Below are 11,710 nucleotides of genomic sequence, written 5' to 3'. Positions count from 1 at the left end.
TTATGCTTACTTTCGCGAAAGTAATCGCGCGTCTTTACAAGGCTGTATCTCTGAAAATCCTCGACGTATCTACTTGAAACTTGGTACACAGATGGTGGATACCCTGGCGTTTACCCATCGTGACTATCAATTGTTTATCATTAATGCTTTTCTATTTATCCGAAGTAATATGCGCATAACTTGGAAATAACCGTCATGGTAGGTGGCTCCGTTGGCGATTCGCCTCAATACTTGGTGTTGAGAAAGAGTTGTACCCTTGATACAAGGTGGTGAAATTCCATTGACATAGCTGCAACTCTCAGGTATTTATGAATTTTAGAAAAAAAACTTGTGGTATTCACACAATTGTGCGAAGTAACCGCACGTCTTTACACGACTGTAACTGTGAAAATCCTTGATGTATCAGCTTGTAACTTGGTACACAGACGGTGGATAACCTGGGGTTTATCCAATATTATTATTATGTTTTTATCAATAATACTTCTCCATTTATCCACAGCAATACGCGCATCATTTGGAAATAATCATCATGGTAGGCAGCTCCTCTGTCCATTCGCCTCAGCACTTGGTGTTTAGAAAGGGTGGTACCCTTGATACAAGGTGGATAAATTCCAGTGACATAGCTACAACTCTCAGGTAGTTGTGAATTGAAAAAAAATTGTCGTATTCTCATAATTATTTTTACCCTGTAGGCATGTAACAAAGAACTCCAACACAATCACTGTGGCATTTCAACGTGCTGCCAAGACGTATTCTGGTGACTGGTCAATCAAATACCAACAGCAATCCATTTTATCATGCACTGTTCATCAAACATAAAGTATTATTACTAGCATTAGAATTTGAAAAACTTTTCAAACATAAAATGTACATGAAATATATACACTAAAGAGCTGGGATCTTTACTCAGTAAAGGGTTTGCCTCGTTTAGAAACCACCGATCCAAGTGATTTCAGAGAAAAAACCACAATTGTGGAAAAACCTGATTTACAAACAGCTCTGTACATAACTAAACAGATAATACTGTCAACACATCTAAACTATATACATCGGCTGAACCTGTAAAAAGTCTAAGACACAGTAAATAGCATACACCCCTTATTTATTTATAGTTTTCCTTGGTGTGGTATATCTTAAAACAATTTTCAAGGCACAAATGAACCATTCCACAATTTACGCAGCCATACTTAGTACGTTTTCTATGTGTCTTCCGGTCAGAACACACTGCACAGTCACCGTCAGTCCAAAGGTTCTCTATGAAATGGCGTTCCTCAAGCCTCGCAGGCGATTGAGGTGGAAGAGTCTGTGATTGACGTCCTCCATGCTGGCGTGAGCTATGTTGACATAAAAGTTTAGTAGCCAGTTGCTCCCTAAAGCTTTTGATGGTCTACGATCATTCACAGGTGTGAAACAGCACTCTAGAGTATAAGCATTATCGATAGCCAAATCCCTACCCCTACCGGTACCTCTACCCCTACCAGTACCTTTCCTCCTACCTCGACTAGGCACAAGATCCATTGGAGACACAGTTCCCCTACCCCTTCCTCTACCTTTCCCTCTATTTCTACCAGACAAAGGATCAGATGAAGATGGTGAGTAGTCCCTGCCTCTATCACTAGGTGAAAATGGGGCATGTGGAGAAGAAAAACGAGAGCGCAGGGAAGAACTAACAGGAGAGCCATGGTAAGCCACAGGAGAACCACTACAGGGGTATTCAGTTTCCAGGCTACCCATCCCACCGTCACTCACTCCACTATGTAGCCCAGATGGTCCAGGATGGCTTGACTCATCATGACCTTTACAGTATCTCACATCAGCTATTAGAAGAAGCAGGACTCAAGTTATAAAACATGTGAAAAGCATTATACCTTCATAATCATCGTTAGTTTCTTCCTCGATGTCTTCTTCGTCCTTGCTGAACTCTTCCTCACGATCATTTTCTTCCACATCGCCATAATCATCTATAATGGCAGGCGAAGTGATAGGACCGATTCATCTGTCTGCCATTTTACCGTCTTGTTCCCTGGTAAGCCTATCAAGGACAAAAGAGTCTTCTCCATGGACAAAAGAGTCCTCTTCGTCCGAGTTGTTCCAGTCATCGTCGGTGTCGCTATAGAAAAGTTGATCAACAACAGTATTTTCATCCATATCTCGCTTATCTTTAATCACAGCACAAAGTTCTTGAGCTCGAATTAAAGCCCAGAAACGTGGCTTTCCGTTGCACTAAACCGTTTCATGATCTCGTAATCCTAGCGCGCACCTCTGTGCCAAATATGGAGGGCCACTTAAATGGCCCTTGCGATTTCAGTGCAATATTTCGTAAATTCGCGTGCGCGTTTAAGGGTTAAAGTCAGAAAATTGGATGTGTGGAAACCTTGTTTTGTCAAATTCGGTCACAAATTTTGGCTGCAATGCATTTCAGGTAAAATGCAGCTCTAGTGTGTGGTCATGATTACACTGAAAAATACAAGCAATTTGCTATAAACATGTTCTTGCTACGCACAAACATGTTTTCATGTTCATCTATATGTTGAATGCATGTAGAGCTAAGAAATGTATGTTTGTAAGGTTTCCTTGGTTCAAAGCTTTTCAAAAATAATAATGGTGGGTTTCCCATTGTAATTTTTAATGGTACCTATCCTAAAATGAAAATGCATGAAGTAAAGTATCACCACACTAAATTTGGTGCTTTTATCACAAAGTGAACGATCATATGACTTAACCGCCCCACTATTACACATTGTTGTATATGCAGCACTGCATCGGCTTCTTGTTTAGCTATTACAGACTCACAGTAGAGTACACAGCGAAAATAGTGTTCCAATACTACATATTCTACGTAACTCCGTCTTTATTCAGTATTGGAACAACTATTTTAAAAACTCCTTATAACGAGACAAAGCGAACCTCAAATCTATAAATGACTCTAATGTTATTCACTATTGAGGGTTGTGGCCCGTTTTTGTTTGAACCAAGGTAGAATATTTGGACTATTAGTTCCAATACCTAAACATACATGGAATAAATACAGTCAGTATTTGTGTATGAATTATGCTGTGGTAGTAGTTAAGCCGAGTAGAAAATAATTCCAGCCGCTAGCAAGCAGATGAAGGATGAAGATGTATAATACAACTACCGGTACAAGTATTACATTACTCATTACCTTGTTGTTCCAGCTGGTTGTTTATGAGCGTATCAGCTGGTATTCCAACTGGTCATCAGCTGGTTGTTCACTGCATGACGCCTGGAGGGCATATCCTGCACACAAAATACACAGTTACAAACATTTAAACATACTTGTAATGTTGTTGTTTACCAGTAAAGTGGTGCCTGGCCTCTCCGAGGACATTTACTAATCTTCTCCTTTGAGCAATCTGTAATTAAACAAGGGTGTGGTGCCAGGCGTTATATGGGATTACACGTACGGTAAGAACAGGCGTACTTATTATACGGTTGTGCCTTCATTCACAGGCGAATCTATCCCCGCTTAGTTCATGTCTCTAGGCCTCGTAGTTTTCTCAAACATTATTATATATTTATTTATTCATTAATTATTAATGATGTAATTTTAATCGCATTTCATATAACTAGGACCGCGTCACATACAACCAAGTACATACACCAATGTGACAGCCCCCTGGTGAGGCTATTAGGTGGTGAAGACACAATCCCCAAATCAACTCAATATGTCACAGTAGTGACAGATACAACACAATAGTGGCATCGTAACTAAAGGCCACCAGTAGCTAAGTGCCAGTACATCATTGGTATGGTAATGGCACAGTGATGTATACAAAGTATACGCATACACAACCTACAGGAGATACACAATACTGTAGGAGTATACAAGCCAGGTGAACCAGATAAAGGAAGACAGCCAAGCCAGCCAGAGCCTAGTAAGCTAGGTAAAGGAAAAATGTACAATAATACAAGAAAACATTTAAAACATACCATGCTCTTTACAATACATTAGTACAAACAGACAACCAAACCAACCAGAGCCTAGCAAGCCAGAAAAAATAAAATAAAAAAGACATATGTACATTACAATACCAACAAACATACCTGTCCTTGTGCAGCTGGCATGTCAAACCTGTTCAGGTGTCCTGCAGCCATAGATACACGGAGCGTATCCACTGGCAGCTGGCATGACGACTTGAGACTTAGTGTGCCAGCTGGCAATACTTTCAAACACAATTGAACAGCAATTCGCTCGTCTAAATAGCCATTTGAATCTACTCGATTGGTAGTGGGTATATCACGTGCTGTTTTGATCGGCATTAAATAGAATTGTCGTACGTTTCTATCACCTCCACGGAAACATTTACCCATTATACGATTATCTCTTCATACAACATGGATTCTATTCCCGGTGAGTGCGGAGCCTTAGGCCTTGTAGTTTTCTCAAACATTATTTATTTCATTATTAATGACGTAATTTTAAACGCGTTACGTATTATTCTTAGTACTTGGTTGTATAATTACTAGGACCGGGACACACATAACCAAGTAAATTTGTTAGCGTATGTGGCTGCTTTGTCTAACTGTGATGCATAATAAGTACAGTAGAACCTCCATTATCCAAACACCTGTGTGCCAGTTTAAATATATACAGAGTTCCGTTCAACTACTCTAATGGAACATACACTTACTCTAATAGAACGCTCACATAATGAAAAAATACTCTAATAGAGCAGTCACTAATAAAGAATGAATAATCAAGGTATGGATAGTCAAGGTCCTATTGCATCAGCTGCTTGTATCACAATTGATGGTGGCCTCTTTACCTTGTCCCCATAGCCCTGATTATGCCACAAGAATGTAGATGTAGTGTCAGTTTGCAACACCATAAGAGCAACTTTTAGCTTGCAAGTAGGGCAGATTTTTTTCAAGACCAAAAACATGTAGAAAACCACCCACTTAATGACCTAACATTAATCGACATTTGTTTAAGTGGAATTCTGATGCTATACACTAAAAATATGGTATGATAACAACATAAAAGCACATAACAGTATACAACATACAAAAATAATTTTTCAAGTGTTTATCTTTATCCATTAATAGCAACTTGAGACAGGTATTCCATTTATTTATCTTGCTACAAAACAAGAATACATGAAACTGCTTATTCCCACATCTGATATTCAACAAATACAGTTACATGTATAGTATAGGGAACCTCTCAGGGACATATTATTCTGAATAAAAAGTCTGAATGACTAATGAAATTACTCAACTACTGTACAAGAATGAGTAGCACAACTTAAACAACACTACATCATTTTTTCCAAAGAATTTTATTCTGGCTAGTAAATGGATAGAAGGATGGCTATTCAAGGGCTGTTTTAAGCTACCATTTCGCATAAACAAAGTAACTGTGTTATTCCACATGATCATTAGTCACAGGGTAATACAGTGTTATCCAACCCCCTTGGGATCAAGACATGTTCAGATAATCAAACCCCATACATTTGTAAACAGAGCTCAAATACTCTAATAGAACATACATCATAAACAATAGAGAACTCAATTCTGCTGTTCACATAACCAAGTGTTCAGATAACCAAGGGAACTAGCACTGTACGTCATTTCACCACAGGAAGAAGACTGCATGATATACCATTTTACCCTGTACAAAATGTAACAGTAAACTAACGGGTGGGACACTACATATAGCGTAGTTTACCCTGAGATTTATTTCAGATTAAACTAACGTTTATTTGTTGGTCTAAGTTTTACATCAGAGTAACTATCATTTACTAGTAATTGGTTTACTCTGAATTAATTACAAGCTGAGCTTATAATAAGAATTCCCTGTTCCCTGTACCATTAGAAAATGACGATTGACACCACACAATCATCACCACTCACTACACCACATGCACATATGCACGCAGACGCACACAGAGTAGAAGAATAGATATTCTGTTAAATATTATTTTCAATTTCCGTAGCAACTTGTTGGAAACATGTTGGGTCAATCTGAAGGCTTATTTGGGCTTACCTAACCAATACTGCCACATCATCGTTAGGGAAAAGTGAGGATGGTTTTTGGATGGGCCAAACCCAAGCCTTTGTGGTCCCTACTACACAGTACGATAACAGTACTATCATACTGTACAATAAGGGAGCTGATAATCACTTCTCCAGTGTACACACCTTCTCATTGCTGCTAATTCCAATGAAAGTAAAATTCAGTAGAAGAACTGATAGACCTTAGGGCCTAGCTACATAAATACTAAAGCTTGGTAATATATGGAAGGCATACCTTAGTGTGGTTCCTAGTAGACCATGCACCCCACCCCTATCCCTAAGACAATTTTGGAAAATTAGACCATTGTGGTTGAGTCTGAGGGTGATTTCAGCAGTTTACTGTTACAGTACTTATTTTACTGTTGTATAAGAGTGACTGCTCTATTAGGGAAACTTTACAGAAAAGCAGGAAACATACTATCCAGAAATTTTTTAACACTAGACCCAGCATGAGGCTGACTATTAGCAAGTAGCAACTACTTCTGTCTCCCTGCTGTATTAGAGTGACTGTTCTGTTGAATGTAAAAGAAACCGCACATGCTGCAATTCAGCAATCATGGAATATTTAGTTGTTAAAACAAATACTACATTTGACCGGTTATAGCTGAGGCTACTACAACTTTCAGCAAAGAAAACCCTGCGGCTACTATGTGAAGGCGGCTACTATGGGCTTGTGTGGCAGCAGCTCATGGTGTCTTTATGGATTCACAAGTGACTGGCCTTGTTCAATCATCCTTCAACAGTATCACTCATTTAAACTTCTCTCAAATACGTTATTTCCTGGCTTAAAACAACTCTTTTGCCTGGTGTCTGCTCCAAACATGTCTTATCAACACTTGTACCAGCATATTAAGATACAAGATGTGGCTCTTATCTGAGGTCAACTCTTATGACAATAATTTTAGGCTGTAGAGCGGCCACTATCTGGAGGCAGCTATTGTAAGAGCCACGGCTATTAACCAGTCAAATATGGTGAAGGTACAGTGGACCCTTGGCTATCTGAAACCCAATGTGTCTCAGACAATGGTAAAAGTGTTAAGATAAATCAATTGTTTGTAAAACTGAAGTCTATACACTTATATCCAGAGCTCTGTTGAAATACTCTAATAGACATACATTTGTACTCAAAATATTCTAATAAAGCAGTTGTTACCAATTTAGGATAAATGAGGGTTGGATAACTGAGGGTCTAGTGTACTTAACTATTATACGAGAATAAATAACACAGCTCAAACAACCAGTAGTGAGCTGGACAGTTTACATTTGGAATAAGTTATGTAACATTTGGTGTCGTCCAAACTCTGATCAGAGAATAGAGGAAGTTATTTGAGACATTAGCACCCATCTAGTAATGTGGATACTACTTAGTGATAGTTTAAATGGTGTGGTCAACTTGTTCAATCAACAGTTGTTTCTTTGTTTCTAGTCTAGTGGCAGGGCATATTTATCATGTGTAAAGAGCATTAAAAACACCTCATGTTTTCAAGTTTCTTCCTATAGTCAGGCATAAACTATATAAAGACACGTTCAGATGTATATATGGGTTAAGCAGGCCAATAGCTAGTTAGAGTTGTCAAGGTTATATTAGTCATTTTGCATACAGTAGTGTTACATAATGCATAACACTATTCTTTGAAATGTTGTATTTATGTCCATATGAAGATGGGCATGTGTATGTGTGTTGCATGGCTGAATATGACTTGCCCACCCAGTGTCCAGACATGGCAAAGTCTGGCTATGCCACTGCACAATGGTGTTGAAATGAAAAACAGATGTCAATTCTTTTTTAGAATCCACTCTTTGTATTCTCATAGAACATTCATCAATTTAGAGTCTAACTTATGAGTATCTGAAAAAGAAACACCAACAGTTAGGCCTAGAAATTTAGCATGGTTAACGTTACAGATGTTAATAGTGTTTCTATCTAGTCTGCCCCTCTGCATAGAGAGAGGGTCTGGTCACTTTATAGGTGTCATTAAACAGTGATGTCACAATAATGTCAGCAGGGGTGTACGGAAGGGGGTTTCCAGGGGTTTCAGGAAACCCCTTTGGATTTTACACTGTACTTAAAACATTAAGAAATTGAAACTTCAGGGTTCCAGAATCTGGAATCTGTCATGGAACTGGATACATTTTAAACTTTTATCTTAGTTAAATAACAGTTTTTCACATGATAGCAAGACTTATAGCATTGTTCTGAATTATAATTTTGGTGAAAAGATCGAGATGCTCTAATAAAGCAGTCAGACAATATAAACTATTCTAATAACAGTCACTTAGCTGTAGTGGAAACCCCTTTTCAAAATTCCTGTGTACACCCCTGATGTTAGCAAGAATGGCACATCCAACAGCCACATAAAGTGAGTAGTTCTCAAAAAACATCAGCAACAGCTGCTAACCAAAGAGAACCAATGATTCTTTCCATATGGATTAATATAACCAAGATTTTTTTCCGTATGGATTAGGCAGCATTACCAGTTTTAAAAGTGTTACACCGCAAATTTTGAATGTGAGAGTGACCAGACCCTTACTCTATAGAAAGGCAGACTAGTTTCTACAGTCAATAAAACTGTGTGCAGTACACAATGTGATGACCAATAAAATGAAGGGGTAAACATGTTGAAATTTATTACAGACTTTTTCTGCCTTCAACGCTAGAGATACAGCCAAAAGTGTGAATCTGGAAATAAAAAAAGTTATATCATTGGAAAATCACTTCACATTATGTAGTCAAGCAAGGAACAAACAAATTTTAATATATTGCTCTACTTAAATATCCAATATGCTTGACATTCCTCTTATATGTTCTCTTGGACCCTTTCCTACTCAACTTACAACACCTTTTCAGCTGTAAACATTCTTGTGTCATTTGTCCCTGCTACTTCAGTTGCTGTCCTAACTGGATGAGTAAAATTACACTTGGCTTTAACTGGCCGAGTTCCTTACGCATGTGACACACCCACTAAATCTCGATGTGTGGTATTCTGTTCATCCATCAACTAACAATTCCTTTAACTCGAAGTGTCTTCTCACTGAGCTTCTCAACTGCAAGCAGTATCTAATGCCCGGTTAAACGTGCAGCGCATATCAACTACAGGGACGGATCTAGGATTTATAAAAGGGGGGGCTAACTCAAGGTACTAATCTCTTGGGTAGAGGTGTGCGAAGCACACTTCCCAGCATGCGTCGCATGCTGGAAATAGGGGGGTCTGGGGGCATGCCCCCCCAGGAAAAATTTGAAAAATAGATGCTAAAATACTGCAATTTGGAGACATTTCCACATAAAATTCATAATATTTTCTGCCTGTAGATATTTTATATACTGCCTTTAGATTATAGGTATGACTCTCTGACTCTGAAGTATTTTGCTAATGGAAAAGTTTGGGTAGGTACAGGCAACCAAGTACATGATGCACCCCTCTCACAATTGCACAACACTGAATAGGTGCATGTTAGAATAATAATGTTGAAAGTGGAAAATTTTGAAATTTGAACAATACAAGATTGAATCTGAGAGCATTTTCAATGGAAATTGTGTACCTGAATTAAGTATTGTCATACATATTAACTACACAAGTAGATGAATGAAGCCCTTTAAACAGACCAATTTACTTCATTGTATGTATAGGTGCAGGCAGATTTGGAAAAATTCCATAACAGAACCGACTACATGCTTCCAGTGAATGTTCTATTAGAGTAGTTAGCTGACTGCGCTATTAGAGTATCTTGATCTTGTACACCTCCAATGCTGATCCGGGCCCTTGTTGCATTAACTTTAGCATAAATCCACTGATAATGCCTTGGAAATATGTTTATAAGGTGGTTTTATGAGTATTTGTATTATTAGTGATCATATAATTATGCTAAGACAAAATTTCATTATAATACTCAGCATATTGATCAAGTAAAGCCTAAATATGAAGGGGGGGGGGGGGGGGACTTCAGCCCCCAAAGCCCCCCCCCCCCCTGGATCCGCCCCTGAACTAGTTGGTTGCTATAAACTACAACCCGTTTTTCAAACCGGTTGTACGAATTCGTTGCTAGGGACCACAAAGTTATTTTGTTTGTTTATTGGGCAGTGTTATTTGGAATAGTGAATTTCGTAATTACAGCAAGTAGAGATGAATCCATTTTTAGTTTATCCCTTCGTGTATTACGCCACTCCAAATAAATTCTCTGTTTCCCGTCCACCGCCCGCATCTGGCTACTGCCAGCTCTAAATACTCCATTATTCCGTATTCTTCCATTATTTTCCGGTTATTCTTGCATGCTGATAGACTCAGTAAAAGCTATCTTGAAACAGTGTCAGCAGTGCTATCAAGTCAGCACAAACTTCACGTTTGAGTTATTTTTGCAACTTACAAAGGAAGGAATAAGCTTAAGCATGCTTTTATGCAGCCTTTTTGGCTGTGCCAGGCAAATAATGGCTTGAAAAGCTAGCCAATCTTAGAATGAAATAATGGAAATGGACCGCCCGCCCACATGCAAATATGCCTGAGACCTGAGTCCAGGACGGGAAACAGAGAATTTATTTGGAGTGGCCTTACTTATTTCATTACCGGTGAGTGCATATTTTTATGTGCAGTGGTTTAGCCATACATTATTTAATTAGGAGGCCGTAAAGTACAGGGTAAACTCCGCAAGCTTCTTATTATTTGGGACGATCACGTGCGTATCGATTAATTGACCGCGAAATGTGATATCGGAAGCATGGTTGAAGAATAGAGCTTTATGACTTCCCTTACAGGTGACAATGTTTATTGTGCTGTTGTATAGACCTTTTTGTGTGGTATCCTAACTGCTACGTGGGTTATATGGTTTTCGTGAGTAACCAATCTTTTTTGTACTAAGTCTACTGCCCTGGTTAGTTATTCCATGCTACAAAGGATGCCAGACCCTAGGGTGGGTATTACAGTACACCTAGTTATCCCAACTGGCATTGTTATTTATGCTATTCACTATACATGCAGTCAAGTAACTACAATTCAAGTTTTGTTCATTTTCATTAGCACCTTGTAAAGGCAGTTTCTTTTTTTTCACAACTTGTAAAGGTAATACCTTTATATGGATCAACACAAAACGAAATTAAATCTTAAGTGAGATTTAAAACTATTTACTGAATCTGGATTCACAACATAGTCAAGTAAACTTCCAGTCATTAAGAATTCTGTTGAAGAAATAATCAGCCCTACATTTCATTTTTGAAAAAGGTTTAAATTGTTTATAAATTCATGTACTCTTATTGGTGTTTGCATAGTATCAAAGTCTGAGCTAAAAATAATTGTTCACATTTGGTACAATAGAATTAGATCCCCTCTAAGTCGTTGATGTATAATGATGGTAACTGCAATGTACATAATCTTTCATCATAATTAAGAGTTATCTGGTAAACAGTGAGTGGCTCTATGTCGCACTTTTATCAGCGTTTCTTTTGATCCAAAATAAATGCTGGTCCCCAAACAGAGTTGCCATACTCAAGTGTAGGAGGTATGTTTGGTATATACTAATGTAGTGAATAGCTTCACCAACATGTCAGGCTCCAAGTAATCAAAAGATTTCTTAACTCCCAGAAGGTGATAATAGCCTTGGCATTAGTATGGTTGCCAAACTTTAGGTGATCGTCAAATATAATCCCAAGATCTTTGTGGGATGTTATACTTTCTTTTAGAACACC

General features: G+C 38.3%; 2 protein-coding genes across 2 annotated transcripts; both read right to left on the bottom strand.

Annotated features, from left to right (window-relative positions):
* Positions 1-823: 823 nt before the first annotated feature.
* Positions 824-2,240, bottom strand: LOC136246579 (uncharacterized). The gene is made up of 3 exons (XM_066038070.1): positions 2,013-2,240; positions 1,869-1,961; positions 824-1,817 (listed from the first exon to the last, which is right to left on the bottom strand). Exons 1-3 carry the CDS (start codon positions 2,146-2,148, stop codon positions 1,255-1,257), a joined length of 792 nt encoding a protein of 263 aa, XP_065894142.1. The 5' UTR covers positions 2,149-2,240; the 3' UTR covers positions 824-1,254.
* An 894-nt stretch (positions 2,241-3,134) lies between these two features.
* On the bottom strand, positions 3,135-4,347 carry LOC136243163 (uncharacterized). The gene is made up of 3 exons (XM_066034684.1): positions 4,066-4,347; positions 3,317-3,374; positions 3,135-3,258 (listed from the first exon to the last, which is right to left on the bottom strand). The coding sequence occupies exons 1-3, from the start codon at positions 4,330-4,332 to the stop codon at positions 3,185-3,187; spliced, it is 399 nt and encodes a 132-aa protein (XP_065890756.1). The 5' UTR covers positions 4,333-4,347; the 3' UTR covers positions 3,135-3,184.
* Positions 4,348-11,710: the final 7,363 nt, after the last annotated feature.

The sequence above is a fragment of the Dysidea avara genome, chromosome 2, assembly GCF_963678975.1.
Source record: "Dysidea avara chromosome 2, odDysAvar1.4, whole genome shotgun sequence".
Lineage (NCBI taxonomy): Eukaryota > Metazoa > Porifera > Demospongiae > Dictyoceratida > Dysideidae > Dysidea > Dysidea avara.
Note: the sequence above shows the minus strand (reverse complement) of the source record. Positions and strands in the feature narration are given on the sequence as shown.